General features: G+C 42.8%; 1 protein-coding gene across 1 annotated transcript; it reads right to left on the reverse strand.

Annotated features, from left to right (window-relative positions):
• Positions 1-5,237: 5,237 nt before the first annotated feature.
• On the reverse strand, positions 5,238-6,398 carry DNAJC28 (DnaJ heat shock protein family (Hsp40) member C28). The gene has a single exon (XM_065875910.1). It carries the CDS (start codon positions 6,396-6,398, stop codon positions 5,238-5,240), a length of 1,161 nt encoding a protein of 386 aa, XP_065731982.1.
• Positions 6,399-18,542: the final 12,144 nt, after the last annotated feature.

Here is an 18,542-nt window from a genome sequence, read left to right on the forward strand (position 1 = left end):
TTTCTTGCCTATAGAAAAGTAGCAAGCAACCTACCAAAAGCAGAACCCCTCTGCGTTGTCCTTTACTGTTTTCTTTTCTTAATAAAAGCTTCCATATGCCATAAAATTCACTCCTTTAAAAGGCACGGTTCCATGGTTCTTGGGACTTCCCTGGCGGTCCAGCGGTTAAGACTCCCCCTTCCACGGCAGGAGGCGCGCGTTTGATCCCTGGTCAGGGAACTAAGGTCCACCATGCCGTGTGGCGTGGCCAAAAAAATAAAAATAATAAAAAAATAAAAGGCACAATTCCATGGTTTTCACTATGCTCACAGAGTTGTACAACCACTACCACAGTCAATTTCAGAACATTTTCATCACCCCCCAAAAGAAAACCTGTCACCATTAGCAGTCACTCATTTCCTTACAGCCCTAGGCAAGCACTGATCTACTTTCTGTCTCTATAGACTGGCCTACTCTGGACTTTTCATACAAATGGAATCATACAATTTGTGGTCTTTCTTGACTGCCTTCTACATTTTCATTTAAAGCCTGCAGCTAGCTGAAGATGTGACAGAGAAATTTCAGTCAATGCAGGAAACTGACTGAAACTGGCAAGATTTGCTTTGAAATCAGTACTTCCCCAAGAGAAGAACTATGGAACTTTTTTTTCAACAAATCTTAAAAATAATAAAAACTTCTGTTTATTATTATATTAGCACAACAGGGTACATAATTTAATACTTAGGATGGAGTGCTCATCGCGTTTCATTGACCACACAGGATTCTTTACGTACAATAGATCATTGAATCCTCATAAGAAGCATTCCTGTTTACACCTGAGAAACCTGTAGGTCCGTGAGGTTTGGTCACGGATCATACACCTGCAAAGCGGCAGAGCTGAAAGTTTAATGAGTCCACGTGTCCCAGGCCCTACAATCTAGTGTATAGTGCCTGTTTATCCCCAAACCATGAAATTCCCATGATCTCATCCGTATCGGTCACATTTCTTAGTTGCAAATGGCAGTCCTGCCTCTAGCCGGATTAAGCAGAAAAGGGATTTATTAAAGGACACTGGAAGTTTGGGGAGGGTGGAGAACTGGCTCAAGGTTGTTTCCAGGAACAATGCCTAAAACCACACTGAAGAACTGGGCTGGTGAAAAAACCAGGAATGGCTGCGGCCACCATGCACTAGAAGCCAGGAACTTGAGTGCCACTGCCACCAACATTGACGCCACTTCTGGGCCAGCAGCTCCACCTGGCAGCCACTGCCTTCCTGTACCAGCCAAGTGGAACTTTCACAGAGAACCAACGCATTTCCTCCCATGCCTCGTTCTGAACACGTCTCCCAAGGACAAGTCTTGTTGGCAGTCTAGGTCAGGCACCCATTTCTGAGCATATTTAAGTGAACTCAGATTTTCTCTCCTGCCAAGACCAACTTCAAAGGTCTGACTTCCTGTGCTAAGAACCAAGTCCTCCCCAGATGAATGACAGATGCCATCATCAATATGGGTGGACTATTTGGAAGATGATGGGCAACCAAAAGTACAATTGTCTACTATCCATTTAAGCAAAGTTCACTGGGAATCTTGGGGCTCGGCTGGGCCAATTATGGCATAAACTGTGGTTGAATGGAGGAGCTGAGAGGATGAGGCCATGGAACCAGGTTCCCCTGCAGGATAAAACCACAGAGAGCACAGAGGCCCAGCTATAAATGCCAAAGCCAAGTTGCCACTGGACCATATGCTCCTCAATACAAGGTCCTCTTGGTGCACCAGGAAAGACCTCCCACCTCCTACACACACAACTGTGAGTAGGTCTCTTGTAACAATCTTAATCTTACTGGAGTGTATTCAGATGTTATCTGTCCTGTTGAAACCTTCAGGTAGGATCTGCCACTTAGTGGGGCTGGGGGGACATCAATCACCTAGGGAAGATGTGGGTCTTTGAACAGGAAGCCAGACCTTTGAAATCAGTCTTGGCAGTAAAGGAAGTCCCTTAAGACAGCAGTCACCAACCTTTCTGGCACCAGGGACCGGTTTTGTGGAAGACAAGTTTTCCATGGACTGGGGCGGTGGGGGTGGGGAGGGGGAGGGGATGGTTCAGGGCTCAGGCGGTAATGTGAGCGATGGGGAGCGGCAGATGAAGCTTCACTCGCTCGCCCGCTGCTCACCTCCTGCTGTGCAGCCTGGTTCCTAACAGACCTCGGACCGCTACTGGTCCGCAGTCTGGGGGTTGGGGGCCCCTGCCTTAAGACCTTACTTTCCTAGCCTAGATTTGGGGGAGGAGAGGCATGCTGAGGGCACTTGAGGGCCCTGCCGAAAGTGGAAGAGGGGTGTGCTCTTTCCCTCCCCAGCAGGCTGGGGACTGGGCTCAGAGGCAAACTGGAGAGGGTCACAAGCTGTATCATCCCATCCTAGGGACTGCCTTCCTTTCTTTTCTGTCATCCCTGAGCCTTGAGGAAAGCTGTGTTTGGATGTTCCAGTCTGGTCTCAGCCAGGCAAGAGGTATTATGACAACACCTCTGGGTCTGCCCTTAGGCCAGAGAAGGAGAGGAAGCCCAGTACCCCCGCCCAGCCCCCACCCCTGGAGCTAGGTCGCAGTGGTAGCAGGAATACCAAGCAAAGTGAGTATCTGAGGGCTACATTTGGGGGTGAGGCATCCTTTGGCTGCACCCCACCCCAGTTCCTGATTTCTGAGAATCCAGATGGTGGAATGGTGGATTGCCTTGCAGGACTTCAGTAACCGTATGTTGAATGAACAGAACTTTGTCGAAAAGGAAAATCAGTACTTCTAGGAACAGGCAAATCAGCATGGGTTGTGCCTGGGAGGTATTGGAAATGTCCCAGAAGGTGGCTGAGGCCCAGGGATGGGGACTCAGGCAGTTGGTAGCAGGGAAGTATGGCCCCAGCCATATAGACAACGTTACAGGGGACACCCATCTCTAGGAGGGGTACCCCCCCAAACCAGGGCTATATCCTGGGAGCACGATGAAGAAAATGAATAATAATGTAGTAGTTCTATCAAGGAACTTAAAACTATAGTCCTGAGGGACCAGACTACTGACTGAGGCCGAACCTCAGGCACACAGAACAAGGACACAACTCAGAGATAAAAGCCTGTGATCTGTGACCTGAGGATCTATCCTCAAGCTGTTGGGTCACCAACATCCATGAGATGTTACGGAAAAACCGGAACAAACTTTTTGGCTAACACGATACATCAAAACAGAGGTAAGTGTCAGATTCCGATTCCACAAACTCCAACGAACCGCCCCAAATCTTTTTTTCTGGCCTGGAACGTAGTTATTTAAATAAGTGAATCTGTTTTTACATAGGCAAATTTGCCTTCTTAACAAGAATAGTCAAAAAAAAAAAAAAAAAAGAATAGTCCACGTCTCAGTCAGTTTTAACATTATCCATAAAAAAGACAAAAAAGATTAACTTAGATGGCCAGGCAAAAATATGCTTTTTATTACTATTAGTTGTTTATAGAACAATCATTAAAATTAACTTCATCATTAAAGTTAAAATTAACTTTAAAATTAACTTTATTAATTAACCTTATTAACTTTGTTAATATAGACAACATTTACAAACATAAAGTGTGCTGTGCTGAAATTAGGAATTACTGGAGTTTCCTGATAACTTTGACTTCTCATTATCTAATAGCAAAAATGGTTTCATTCATATATGTTGCTGCAATGTAATTAGGTATCTAATTCTAATATTTAACAAGATTCACAGAATCATAGCCTTCTAAAATGTTTTGGAACTATAGCTTTTATTATAAACTCTTATTTCACACTGTTCACAATTGTATTTAGAATAATATATCATTGCAGAAGCTAATGATAACTCATTCAATAAAGTAATGACATGCCAATTAATGCCCCATCATGTAAGCAGAAAGGTCTGAAATTTCCTTTTGAAGATGTAATTTTATTGAACTATCACACACTTTACAAAATAACTTGTTCTTCCAAAATCAGAGGGGCAAGTGACATGTTTCTGAGGCACTTCCATAGTACAGCGCTCCGAATTAAATAAGGAAACAGACCTGCTCCTTTTGACCACTCTCCATTAGCCTCTAGTTGCCCGATTCTGTGAATAGGCAGTTACACAAACCTAAAGAATTCAGGTCTTTCTGAAAGTGGTTGAGACACAATCTCATGGATGTCAATCTCCTGTCATTTGCCAAAGGTGCAAATGGGTACTGTATCTTTGTTTATTAAAGGGTTCCTAAGACAGGAAATTGGATCCCTAAGACAGTAAACTGAGATTTTCATATCACTGAAAAAGCCTCTGGGGAGTTTGATACATAACAAAGAAAGGCTTCAGGTAGGTTTATGTAAACCTAACACTTCAACTCTGATTAGAGATGAAGCCAAAAATGATACCTTGTTTCCATTGAGCCCAAGGATTTTTTTTTCCCCCACCTCTGAAAGGTCTGAAAATACTTTCAAACTCTTTAAAAGTGGACATTGGAGTCTATTTCTAGAATAGCTAAATCAGCTAGCTTGGCTGATGGATCTGTGCTGCTAATGGCTCATGAAGTTAGGCAGGAAAAAGTACAACCAAGATATTTGGTGGTTTCTTTATTCAATACCCAGAGAGAAGGGCTTTATAAAAAAGAAGAGTGTCATAACTCCACTAGGCTAATTTTCTGATCTTAACATTTCCAACCATATAGAGAATGTCCCAAAAGTCTTAGAAAAATTTGTGCTTTAATAACCTCAGGTGTATAAATGCAGCAAACTTGTGAAAAACATACATCATTTGGAGGTTTAGTTGCCTACATTCCATACTTCTTTCATTTTGTGACCTCTCATGATACATTCTTAGTTGTTGTTGAAGTACCTATGTTTGAAGATGGCAAACAACAAATGTTTTTAAATTAGAGTTTAAAACTGCACTAAGACTTTGGAATACCCTTTATGATTCCCAGCCTGAGTCCCTATCCTAAATCCTTTCACCTGATGACCGACATTTACGAACTGAAATGTATTAAATTGTTTCCTTATAAGTAAGTTCTCCTCTTGTTTTGCCATATTCTCAGAGCAAAGCTGGTTGAATATTTCTCTGACTTAGTTTTTTACAGCTCTCTCATCTACACATCACTGGAGACGTGACTTATTTTGTGAAAAGTACAGAGGCACACAGTTCTCAGACTCTTGTGTTATAGAAAGAAATCTCAGCCTCTATGTGTGATGTCAGTACTACTGAAAATGATTGGGGGCAGTTCTGTGAACAATGAGATGGTCATGTTTTAATAAACTGCCACACATTCATCCAGTTAAAGAAACCTGTCTTGACTCCAGGTGTTTTCTCTTCTTCTCCCTGATCAAAGTTATTTGGGTTTTTATCTGTGACTTCTTGTGTTTTCATAAGCGTCTCATATATTTCCTGGGCTCTGGCAATTTCTTTCTGGGCATCAAAATGGACTTTTTGCCTGGTCAGAAGGGGAACAATTAAATTAAAGTCATTAATTCGCTTGTTTAGTTTTTTGATGTTTTCTTGAAACTGCTCACAAACTTGGTTCCACTGTTTCTGTTCAGTTGGTGTCATTGGATTCCCAAGTTTTTTCCTTGACACTAAAATTGCCTCTCTGAGTTGATCAATAGTATCCTTTATTTCCTTTTGCATTAGGATCCATTCTGGTTGGTAGCCATTATCTATCAATATCCTGTTCAGGTTGTGAGTCATGGGATCAATATATGAACAGCCAGAAAACTTTTTTAGAGGTTTTCCTTTCCCACTGAGATTGTCAAAGTCTCCTTTTGCCATTGATTCCTGAATGAGATCCTCCACCAAACGTTCTATTGCTTGAGTTATCTTTTGTTCCTTACTGTGTCTTACATCTTTAACAGTTACACTATCGGTGAAATACTGGCTTTGCAGTTTCTGCTTTTGGTATTCCATCACTTGCTCAGTTGCACGGTCTGCTCTAAAGTGCCTATACTGCTTCTCTCGTTGACTTGGAGTCCCAAAACCAATACCCTCAAAACTTAAATAATGCCGGTGTTGGGGTGTGTTATATTTGAATTTTTTTTCTTCTTCTTCTGTTTCTTCAACTTTACTCTGTCTGGCATTTCTTTGTTCTATCACGTGGGAAAGCACCTTCCTATAAGCTTCTTCGATCCTTATAAATGTTGCAGAATCAGCAGTATTAGAGCCACCATCTGGATGGTATTTCTTGGCAAGCTTATGAAAAGATTCCCTGACGTCATCTGCAGAGCATCCTTCAACCAGATTCAGCAGCCTATAATATTCTCTCATATTCTTTTTGGATTTATGAGTTGACATCATTCTAGTTCTAATGACACCAAGATATGGACCCATTTTCATTCGATTAGGAATCACTGAAGCATTTATCAGATGAGATCTTAAGATTTGAGCCATCATCGCATACACTGTGTTCATTATTGTACCCAGAGTTCTTCCTAGCAATGATCTATAAAACGACAACAAATATCGGGTGAAGACAGTTGTATTATCAGCTAAATTCATATTTTCAGAAATAAGGATTAAATTACAGGACAACAAGGGGTAGTTCTTTCTAATGCTGCTGCCAAAATTCTTGTAGCTATATTCCACTTATGTTAGCAGAGAAATGGAAGTTGATGATGCTTTGCATTCACATATTATGATATAATCTGGATTCTACTCCTCACTAACTAACCACAGAATTTTAGAGCTGGCAAGTTCTGAGAGATCATCTAGTCCAATCTTCTCATTTTGTGAGAAAATGTAGGCTCAGAAAGTTAAGCAACATAACCAAGTCCCACAGCAAGTTGTAAGCAAAATGGTTAGGGTTAGGGCACAATAAGCCCCTTGCTTAATTGTCTGTATCCCCAGGAGATTATAAATTTCATTGGCACCACCATTTCTTTAGTTAGTGAGTGTATCATTGTCTTTATCGTCCCAAGGAGTCCTGTCATGAGAAGACATACGTGAAACAATCAGAGAACATGACAAAGTATGTACCTAGTCTGACACTAAATTGAATAGAATCAAGTGTCCAAAAAGCTTTAAGCTCTACAGCTTGTTAGGAAGGAGCTATCTGCTGCATGCCGGAAAACCAAGATGAAAGGTGAGGCCTCCCAATATGTTCGCTATTATTTAAAAAATGCACAGTATAGGGCTTCCCTGGTGGTGCAGTGGTTAAGAATACGCCTGCCAATGCAGGGGACACGGGTTCGAGCCTTGGTCCAGGAAGATCGCACATGCTTCGGAGCAACTAAGCCCGTGCGCCACAACTACTGAGCCCGTGAGCCACAACTACTGAGCCCATGTGCCACAACTACTGAGCCCACGTGCCACAACTACTGAAGTCTGCGCACCTAGAGCCTGTGCTCTGCAACAAGAAGCCACCGCAATGAGAAGCCCGTGCACTGCAACCAAGAGTAGCCCCCGCTCGCCACAACTAGAGAAAGCCTGCAGGCAGCGACGAACACCCAACACAGCCAAAAATAAATAAATTTATTAAAAAAAAATACACGGTAGGGCTTCCCTGGTGGCGCAGTGGTTGGGAGTCCGCCTGCCGATGCAGGGGACACGGGTTCATGCCCCGGTCCGTGAGGATCCCACATGCCGCGGAGCGGTTGCGCCCGTGAGCCACAGCCGCTGGGCCTGCGCGTCCGGAGCCTGTGCTCCGCAACGGGAGAGGCCACAGCGGTGAGAGGCCCACGTACCGCAAAAAAAAAAAAAAAAACCAAAACAACCAAAAAAAATCACGGTATAGTACAGAAGAAAGTCTTGTACACAGATAATGGCAGTGAAATGCTGGAAGTGGTTTAACTGAAAACTGTATTTTGATGTATAAACGCTAAAACTGAGCTCCTGGGGACTCCAATTTTCCGTACAACTTGGGGTCTGGCAGTTTCAGAGTTGATGGGCATAGTAGTGATTGTGCGAACTGTGGCCGTCGTGGGGGAGTGGTCAGTCCCAACCCGGGACACGTCCCGCCCCGCCCCGCCCCGCCCCCTACTCACCTCAGATGCTGGGAAGGGGCTCAACGGCTCCCGCCCCCATGCTACGCCTGTGCGCATGCGTGGACGATGGGCCCTTCACTCCTCAGGCTTCTCCGCCGTGGCCGGGGACAAGTGTCTCCGCTGGACTAGACCACCTGCGTTTTACACTGAGGGAACCCTCGGGGTGCAGAGGGCAGTATTATACCTAAAAGGAACAGATGTCCTACCTTATCAGGGAACCCCAGAATCTCTTTTAAAACGAACTCTTCCCAAGAGGGCACGAGCAGGACATTTCAAGATGATACGCCCCGCCCCAGACAATCTGCTCCACCTACGCCCCCACCTCGGGTGGGAGGTGGCTCGATCGACGGGGATTCTGGGAGCTGTAGTTTTCCGGGAAGTGCGGCGCGCGCAGAACTCTGCCGCGCGCCTGCGCCTGCGTCTGCCAAGAGGAAGGCGCGGGTAGAGCCGGGCTCCGAGAAGGTCGCCGTGGAGGTGGTGGAGACATATAGGAGTTACCGTAGGCGAGTGTAGGTTGGGATCCTTCAAGTCCTAGTGGGTCGGAGGGCAGTGGCCCTCGGTAAATTGTTTTTTGAGGAGGCGAAAACAAGTCCGTTTCCCCGAACGGCACCTGAACAGCCTCTTCGGGTCTGCAGCCGGGGACACCAGCTCAGAGACGAGGAAACTACCCAGCCCAGAAAGATCCCAGAAAGATCTAGCTCACCCGGGTTAGAAGCCTAGTCTTTCATTAGTTCAAGAACGTAGTGAGCAGCTCACTCAGCCTGGCGTTGGTAGGGGGTAAGCACAGTCGAAGACAATTAAATTAGGTGTTTCCTGGCTTTAAGTTCAGCCACTATCATGGGGATTTACCCTACTGTACGAGGAGATAATTGTAAAAAAAGAAAGAAGAAAGCGGCAGAAACTTGGGGAGTCAGACCTGAGTTGAAAATCCTGTTGCTTACACTTGCCTTTTTTCTGTGTCTGTTTATCTGTAAAATGAAGGTACCAACAAATGGTAAACTGTATTTAGCGGCTACTTTTGGCCAAGCACTGTGCTAAATGCTCTATGTATAGTCTTTTCAAATCCTTACAACAGACCTGTGAGGTAATTGCTATTGTTTTCCCCATTTTACTGATGATGAAATAATAATTGCATCGAACTCACTGAGTTTTTGTGAGAATTACACAATGTACGTATGCCACTTTGCACAATGCCTGGCACATTAAATATATTTGTTATGATTGTGTCTCCTAAAAGAAGCCAGAAATAGGTACTAGCCTAGAAAGGCTTCTGAGTTATAGACAGTGTAATAATTTGTTACCGTCTATGTAGGTGTGCAGAAAATGCTTAAATTCTTATTCAGAAGTATTTCCTTATAAGCAAACAATGAGCGTAGAACTCTTGTGCGAAAGAAAATGTTTCTACAAGTTTTAACTCTTCTAGCCAACATTTTAAACAAAGCTATAAAAGGGTAAAAAAGCAGAAACACAGTTTTAGAAACACCCATACCTATATAGCACTTTGCATTTTACAATGCACTCATCACAAATGCCATTTTGATGTTCGCATCTTATAAGTAACTATACTTTAACCGCAAGCAATTAAGTGACTTGGTTAAGTGACTAGACTGTAAGTTACTGGGACTCTAAGTCCATTTCTGTTTTCAGAATGTCAATTCTATAGTGTGATTCTGTACATGTAGAAGGTGAATTGGAGTCAGCTGAGTTATCAGTAAAGCACGCTTTCAGCTGCAAAGTGTAAATTAGCTAACTGACTTGGGGGATTATTTTTCTTATTTATATGAAATGGTGGAGGTAGGCAGTTTCTGGTATTGGTTCAGCTACCAAGAGTTGCTTTACCATTTTCTCTCTTTCTCCATGTATGTATTTCTTTCTGAATTATGTAAAAGTAATTGCATATATTATGTTCCTTTACCCAAAGTACTTCAGTATTTAAAAGTAATTGCATATATTATGTCCCTTTACCCCAAAGTACATCAGTATTTAAAAATAATTACATGTTTTACGTCCCTTTACCCTAAAGTACTTAAGTATTTGTTTCCTCAAAACAAGGGCGTTCTCTTACATCATCCTAGCACTGTTATCAAATTCAGCAGATTTAACATAGATGCAATATTATTATTTTTTTTTTTTGGCCATGCCACATGGCTTGTGGGGTCTGGGATCTTAGTTTCCCTCACCAGGGATGGAACCAGTGCCCCCTGCAGTGGAAGCACAGAACCCTAACAACTGGACTGCCAGGGAATCCGCAACCCATGGACTTTTTTTTTTTTTTTTACCGGTACGCGGGCCTCTCACTGTTGCGGCCTCTCCCGTTGCGGAGCACAGGCTCCGGACGCGCAGGCTCAGCACCCATGGCTTACGGGCCCAGCCGCTCCGCGGCATGTGGGATCTTCCCGGACTGGGGCACGAGCCCGTGTCCCCTGCATCGGCAGGCGGACTCAACCACTGCGCCACTGGGGAAGCCCCCCCCTTCCCCATGGACTTTTAAGTCAGCAGGTCTTCTTCAGTTTAGTTATGGGAAGAAAGAGTCCACCATTTGAAAATATAGTTCTCATTAAAACAGAAAAAAAAACAAGTAAAAGAATTAAAATATAGTTCTTTTCTTCTTTTTTTGGCTGTGTTGGGTCTTTGTTGCTGCTTGTGGGCTTTCTCTAGTTGCAGCAAGTGGGCTTCTCATTGCTGTGGTTTCTCTTGTGGAGCACGGGCTCTAGGCATGCAGGCTTCAGTAGTTGTGGCTATGTGGGATTTTCCTGGACCAGGGCTCGAACCCGTGTCCCCTACATTGGCAGGCAGATTCTTAACCACTGCGCCACCAGTGAAGTCCTAGTTCTTTTCCTTGTAGAAGGTGCCTGCATACTCCGCAGTCAACAGTCCTAAAGATAATAAGAAGTGATCAGAGGATCACATTTAGAGTCAGAACCAAACACGTAGGTTGACTAGCATTTTTTTTTTTTTTTTAAATTTTGGCTGTGCCACTTGGCAGTTCCCTCGGCCAGGGATTGAACCCAGGCCACGGTGAAAGCCCGAATTCTAACCACTAAACCACCAGGGAATTCCTGGTTGACTAGCGTTTTTAATGTGATCATGCTACCTTGCTTATTTGAACTCCATAGACTATTTTTTTTAAGATTTATTTATTATTTATTTTATTTATTTTTGGCTGCATCAGGTCCTAGTTGTGGCATGCGGGATCTTCACTGAGGCATGCGGGATCTTTTGTTGTGGCGCGCACACTCTTCACTGTAGTGCGTGGGCTTCTCTCTAGTGGTGGTGTGCGGCTTTTCTCTCTCTAGTTGTGGTGCGCAGGTTCCAGGGTACGTGAGCTCTGTAGTCTGCAGCACACGGGCTCTAGTTGAGGCACATGAGGGCTTAGTTGCTCCGCAGCACGTGGGATCTTAGTTCCCTAACCAGGGATCGAACCAGCATCCTTACATTGTAAGGCGGATTTTTTACCACTGGACCACCAGGGAAGTACTTCCACAGACTTTTTAAAACTTGTTCATTTTCTATATAAAATTGTTAACCACTTTAAGGTTATGTCATGATTCAAATCAACATGCTTGAACCTCAGTCTATTATTTTCCACAAAGTCTAATTATTACCTCCAGTCTGTCAGCTGGGTTGTAGTATAATCTTACACATAACGGCTGGTTTTAAAGTGTGTTGGATTAGATGTGTGTGACATTTCCTAGTCTGGAATATCTTTTTCATAATTCCATGCTCTCAGAATAGGGTTGAGCATTTTGAAACAAATTTCCCCATAAACAAGGGAGGGTAGAGAATTGACATGAATTTAGTTAGCACACCAAAACTTAATCATTAATTCTGTTTCTGAGTGGGTGGGAAATAGATGTGTGATATTTTTTAAAAGTTACCAGAAAACAAATTTTCTTACCTTATAGTTATATTAAATACTTCACTGAGCTACTGCAAGAAGCATGGCACTACAAAAGTAACCTCTTTTCTCTTTGTACTCTCAGATGTAGTTTCACACTTTGACTAAAGCAAGTGAGGGCTTGAGACTTCCCTGGTGCTCCAGTGGTTAAGTCTCCGAGATCCCAATGCAGGGCGCCCAGGTTTGATCCCTGGTCAGGGAACTAGATACCACATGCATGCTGCAACTAAGAAGTCTTCATGCTGTAACTAAAGATCCCGCATGCTGCAACGGAGATGCCACAACTAAGACCTGCTGCAGCCAAAATAAATAAATATTAAAAAAAGAAAATTAAGCAAGTGAAGACTCTGTTTTAATCCATCTGTTTCTTCTTTTCCCCTTTCTTTCATTTGCTCGTTCTGTGGTAACTGCAAAGAAGTTGATTTATTTCCAATAAGTGTGGTGCCGTAGTAACCAAAATCACACTCCCCTCCCTGAAGATTGATTTATGGTTCCATCTGCATCCTAAAATCACATATTTTTCAGTGATGTTTGCGAATCTTATCTTCTGAAGCTACAATTCCCAGAAGCACTATGAAATATGCTTCTCAATTCATTCACTATGAAATATGATTCTCAATTCATCTGAATTCATTTTTTTGTTTATTTTATTGAAATAGAGTTGAGGTACAATATTATGTTAGTTTGAGTGTATTAATTCATTTTTTACTCTATTTGATCAAGGAAGAGTTGGCTGTAGGCAGTGTCAGCTTTAAAAGAAAGACAACGAGGGAATTCCCTGGTGGCCTAATGGTTAGGTTTCAGTGCTTTCACTGTGGAGGCCTGGGTTTTATCTCTGGTCCAGCATGCTGCACGGTGTGGCCAAAATTTTTTTTAAAAGGCAGTATATTAACTTAATTAGCATAACAAAGACCTAAAGTCTAGGGGGGTTGGGAAAAGGTACCCTGGAAAAGAGGAGATTCACACTCATTTAGATATTTTTCCATTTTCCCTCTTCGCAGGTGGGTTACCCAGTTATTGAACCATTCTAAGGTGGTCAGTAAGGGCCACACACAGGATTTGTGGACATTTGCTAATGGAAAACTGCCTTTCCCAACCCAGGATGCCAGTTTCCATTTTTGGCATCGAATTAACATGTTGATTTATTGTCATTTGAGCCTGAATTATCTGCATTTGACTGGTGCTGATCTCTAGTGCTTTCTGTTCCTTGAAACTATGAATAATGTATATACCTCACTCTACTTGCAGGCTACTAATGGGGAATGCACATCAGCTGCCTGAGAATCAAGATTTGAATTGATTCCAACCCATATTATATTTACCCAACCTGTTTATCAAAATCACTGCTTTACAGCACAACACTATGTTTTTCTCATCCTTCAAAATTTGTTTCCAGCTTTATTGAGGTATAATTGACAAAAATTGTATACATGTAAGGTGCACAACTTGATAATTTCGTATATGTATAATTGTGAAATAATCATCACAACCATGCTAATTAACAAGCTAGCATATCATCACCTCACATAGTTACCGTTTTCTTTTTCTTTTCTTTCTTTCCTTTTTTGAGATCCCAACTGCAGGGTGGAAAGCCTTCATCAATCCTTGGGAAACCTGGGACTTCATTTATAGGTAAAGAATTTTTATCTGAAGTTAAGATCCATTACGTTCTTTTTCTCTTATGCATTGGGTTTGTTCAACAATTAAAGTCCTGTGTGATCCGAATTCCCCTGGTAACTACTACCATGTACATTCATTATCTTTGGCTTTAAACATTTTGGCTCTGATGTGTCTGGATGTGAATCTCTTTGAGTTTATCCTGCTTGGAGTTCATGGAGCTTCTTGGATGGTAAATGAATGTTTTTCCGTAAAATTTGGGATGTTCTCAGCCATTATTTCTTCAATTGTTTTTCTCATCCCTTTCTCTCCTTCTGACACCCCCATTATGCATTTGATGGTGTATTTAATGGTGTCAGATTTCTCTGAGGCTCTGTTTATTTTTCTTCATTCGTTTTTCTCTCTGTTCCTCAGGTTGGATAATCTCTATTTGATCTATCTTCAAGTTCACCATTTCTTCTGCCGGCTCAAATCTACTACTGAGGGGACTTCCCTGGTGGTCCATTGGTAAAGAATCCGCTTTCCAATGCAGGGGACTCGGGTTCGATCCCTGGTTGGGGAGCTAGGATCCCACATGCTGCAGGGCAACTACCGAGCCCATGTGCTCTAGAGCCCACATGCTGCAACTACTGAACCCTCACGCTCTGGAGCCCGTGCACACAACTAGAGAGAAGCCCGTGAGCCACAACAAAGAGCCTGTGTGCCGCAACAAAAGATCCCGCATGCCACAACTAAGATGCAACACGGCCTAATAAATAAAATAAATTAATTAGTTATAAAAATAAAAACTTAAAAAAACCCCCAAATCTACTGAGTCCCTCTAGTGAAGTTTTCATTTCAAATGTTATATTTTTTAACTTCAGAATTTCTATTTGAATCTTTTAAAGTAATTTCTATCTCTTTATTAATATTCTGTATTTGATGAGACATTTTCATGATACCGTCTTTTAATTCTTTTTTTAAATATTTATTTATTTATTTATTTAGGCTGCGCCAGGTCTTCAGTTGCGGCACGTGGGATCTTTGTTTTGGCATGTGGGATCTTTAGTTGCGGCATATGGACTTACCCACAGGGAAGTCCCCCTGTCTTTTAATTCTTTGTACATATTGTACATATTTATAATGGCTGCTTTGAAGTCTTTGCAAAGTGCACCATTCAGGCCCCTTCAAAGGCAGTTTTTATTACCTACTTTTTTTTCCTGTATATGGGTCACACTTTCCTATTTTTTGCATGTCTTGTAATTTTTTGTTGAAAATTGGACATTTTATGTAATATACTGTAGCAACTTTGGATACTGATTTCCCCCCTCTAAAGGTGGTTGTTATTTGCTTTGTTGTCTGTTTGTCTAGTGAATTGGCTGAACTAATTCTGCCAAGTCTATTTCTCCACAATGCGTAGCCTCTGATGTTCTTGCTCAGATATTCCCCTCTTGCTTTTCTGTTTCTTTTGTTTTGCTTTTTGTTTTTGTTTTTTTGCGGTACGCGGGCCTCTCACTGTTGTGGCCTCTCCCGTTGTGGAGCACAGGCTGCGGACGCGCAGGCTCAGCGGCCATGGCTCACGGGCCCAGCCGCTCCGCGGCATGTGGGATCTTCCCGGACCAGGGCACGAACCCGTGTCCCCTGCATCGGCAGGGGGACTCCCAACCACCGTGCCACCAGGGAAGCCCTTGCTTTTCTGTTTTAACATGGCTATTTAGGGGTTGCCTCTGCATGGGAATAAGACACTTATTGGGCAAAGGTTGTGCTTAAGCCCTCCTAGCCAGTTAGATTTTTGCTCTTTACCATTGTATGTGTGTGTGGCTATCATGGTTCAGGGAATTTATGTTTTTGCCTCATGTTCAGCCACGGAATAGTAACTTGGAGGTTTCCTCTCTGATCGTTCCTGAAAGGGCACAGCCTTGGACATGCACACAGTTTTCAGACTGCCAGGGATGAGTATGGTATTTTTAGGCCTGGCTTCCTGGAAGTTGCTTCTGGGTCAGAGTAGCTTGTTGGTGAACCAACGTTAGTAAGAGATTGTGTTTAAGCCTCTTGTGCCCGTGAGGCTTCTGCCCTGTATGCGCAGTTCTGTGTGTAGCTTGGGGAACACTTTCAAGTTTGCTCATGTCCTGCTCTGATTGCTCCTGAGTAGGTGCAACCTACTGTGTGCACATGATCTTCCCAAACTCAGAGTTGACTGGATTCCAGGAGGGCGCTTCTTGGCCGTCTCTTTCCCTGATTAACTCCTTGCTTTGCCATTGTGTCCTGACAGATCTATTCAAGTGAAGCAGAGTGTTAAGTACATGTGCCCTGGATCCATACTGCCTTTGTTCAAATCTTGGATATGCCTAGCACTCGATGAATGTTCTTGGGCAAGTGACTTAACTCCTCTGTGCCTCAGTTTCCTCATTTATAAAAAGGGAGTGATGATGGTATCCCCCTGGTAATATTGCTGTATGGATTCAAAGAGCTAATGCTGTAAAGGATGTGGTGAGCACTGTGTCAGGGTTTGTTTTGAATTCAGTGTTTCAGTAGTCAGAATCAGGAACTTGGAGGCTCTTTCCTTCTTTTGGGCTAATCTGAATTCGAGCAGAGTAGTGTTTGATGACTGTCTTCAGATTTGAACTGGGAGGGCCTAGAGCAGAGTTCTCACCCTATAGTGTTCAAAAGAGTGACTTGAGGAGCTTCTTAATAATTCCAGATGCTGCCTCTAGAGGTTCTAACTCTGTCGTGCTGCAGAGAGCCAGAATCTGTATCTTTAATGCATTTTCAGATGATACTGATGCAGGGGTTCCATTGACCACATCTGAGGCAAACTGAGTAGACCCTGAGATCTGCAGTGCACAGGACAGCCCCTACAATAAAGAACTATCCGGCCCAAAATGTCAGTAATGCTGAGGATTGGGGATTCTGCTGTGGACCATTTTTTCTCTCTTTTCTCTTTTTCCTGTATTTCCCCCTAGATCTATTATGATGTGCTAGAGTTGGTAATCAAGGAATAGAAGAATGTTGGAACTAGAGGGGACCTTCGAAATCATGTAGTCTTACTCATCTGAGAGAGAAAAATGACATGCCCAAGGCCATACAGTTAGTGGCAGAGTCTACTGCACGATGTTTTCCTATGACCCTCCCTATCCAGAGGACAAACATGCTGAAGTGCTGCAGAAGGAAAAGAAGTGCTAGAGTATTTGCATGTTGGCTTGGCACATAGCTTTCTAAATTAGCAATCTCAACTCTAGGAGAAATTGTTTCAAAATGTAGTTAGTAGTACCAGACTGTTGTTAAGTCATTCATTAGATTTTCTTTTCTAATTTATTTGTTTTATTTATTTATTTTTGGTTCCATTGGGCCTTTGTTGCTATGTGTGGGCTTTCTCTAGTCGCCGTGAGCGGGGGCTACTCTTCATTGCCGTGCGTGGGCTTCTCATTGCGGTGGTTTCTCTTCTTGCAGAGCACGGGCTCAAGGCGCGCGAGCTTCAGTAGTTGTGGCACGCAGGCTCAGTAGTTGTGGAGCACAGGCTCTAGAGCGCAGGCTCAGTAGTTGTGGCACGTGGGCTTAGTTGCTCCACAGCATGTGGGATCTTCCTGGACCAGGGCTCGAACCCGTGTCCCCTGCATTGGCAGGCAGATTCTTAACCACTGCGCCGCCGGGGAAGCCCCATTTATTAGATATTTAAACATATTCTTTGTGTCCAAATCATCAGCTGACAAAAGTGTTAAGAATAAGAAATAATTTCTCAGCAAGCCTTTATTGCTGCCTCCTACAGCTCTGGGGCAGGTTTGGGTACTTCTCTTCATATTATAAGATGTCAATGAAAAATGGACGTTTTGCCAAAGATTAGAGGACACAGAGGGGAGGGTTCCATTCAAAGCCACCAAGCAAAACTTCCTAAAAGTTGCCTGTAGGCATCCTGTTCTCCTGCCTTACACCTCTCATCTCCTTCCTTCTCCCTGCCTTGCCTCTGAAATGCGCTCCAAGTTTCAAAACTTCATGTAGAAAATAGAATCACTGAAGTTTGCCATCCACCCAGCCTCTCAAGGACCATTTATTATCCTCAACTGGGTGCCTTGTAAAGGTGGGAGATGGGATGATGGTGTCTGTCTCATTTCCAATGCCGAGTAGTTTCTCAAAGGATTCATACCACAAAACATTTCTCTTCTCTTCTCTAGGTACAGGAGTAAAATTCTGCTAGTAAGAAAAATCAGATTTTTTTATCCAAACCATTAACGTGACAAAAATACATAAAACAAAGTAACAATGACAGAATGTTCTTAATCAATAAATTCTCCATTTAAAAGGCCGTGATCAGCATAAAAACAATTCACACAAACTTTAGGATCTTGATTACATCTGAAAATTTCAGGAAGAGGGTCCAAGAGTTTCATTTGAACCACTAATTATAAGAGCAAAAAAAGGCGGGGGGAATCAAATAACTACAGGAGATTGAAGAAATAAATTATGAGGCATCCTATCCTCTACAGCCTGTAAAAAGATTGACATGGATCTCTAGGCAAAGCCATGGAAAGATGGCCATTGTATTTTGTGAATAAATAAATATTGCTAAATTATGTTTGAAAGGGATGAACCACTTTTCACTACCAGCATATTGGTGATTGCCTGTTACTCTACACACCCTTGATAATGCATTGAGTTAGTAATCTCTCTCTTATTTTAAAAAATATTTATTATTTATTTATTTTGGTTGCACTGGGTCTTAGTTGTAGCAGGTGGGCTCCTTAGTTGTGGCATGCGAACTCTTAGTTGTGGCATGTACGTGGGATCTAGTTCCCTGGCCAGGGATCAAACCCTGGGCCCCTGCATTGGGAGTGCAGAGTCTTAACCACCGCACACCAGGGAAGTCCAGGTAATCTCTTTTTAATTTTTGCTAGTCTGACAGACTCATATGCACATATCTGTGTGTTCATGCACGCTTGCATGCCCACACATGCGTAAAATCTCTTTATTCTAATTGCTAATGAGAAATGAGTAAAATCTGTTTACCATCCAAATTCTTTTTTCCTCAAAGGCTCTCCAGAGATTTATTTATTTATTATTATTATTATTTTTAACATCTTTATT

Source organism: Phocoena phocoena, chromosome 4, assembly GCF_963924675.1.
Source record: "Phocoena phocoena chromosome 4, mPhoPho1.1, whole genome shotgun sequence".
Lineage (NCBI taxonomy): Eukaryota > Metazoa > Chordata > Mammalia > Artiodactyla > Phocoenidae > Phocoena > Phocoena phocoena.

Excerpts from the sequence above, each read along its gene's own strand:
- DNAJC28 (XM_065875910.1), bottom strand. The coding sequence starts at position 6,398 with ATGAACACAGTGTATGCGATGATGGCTCAAATCTTAAGATCTCATCTG.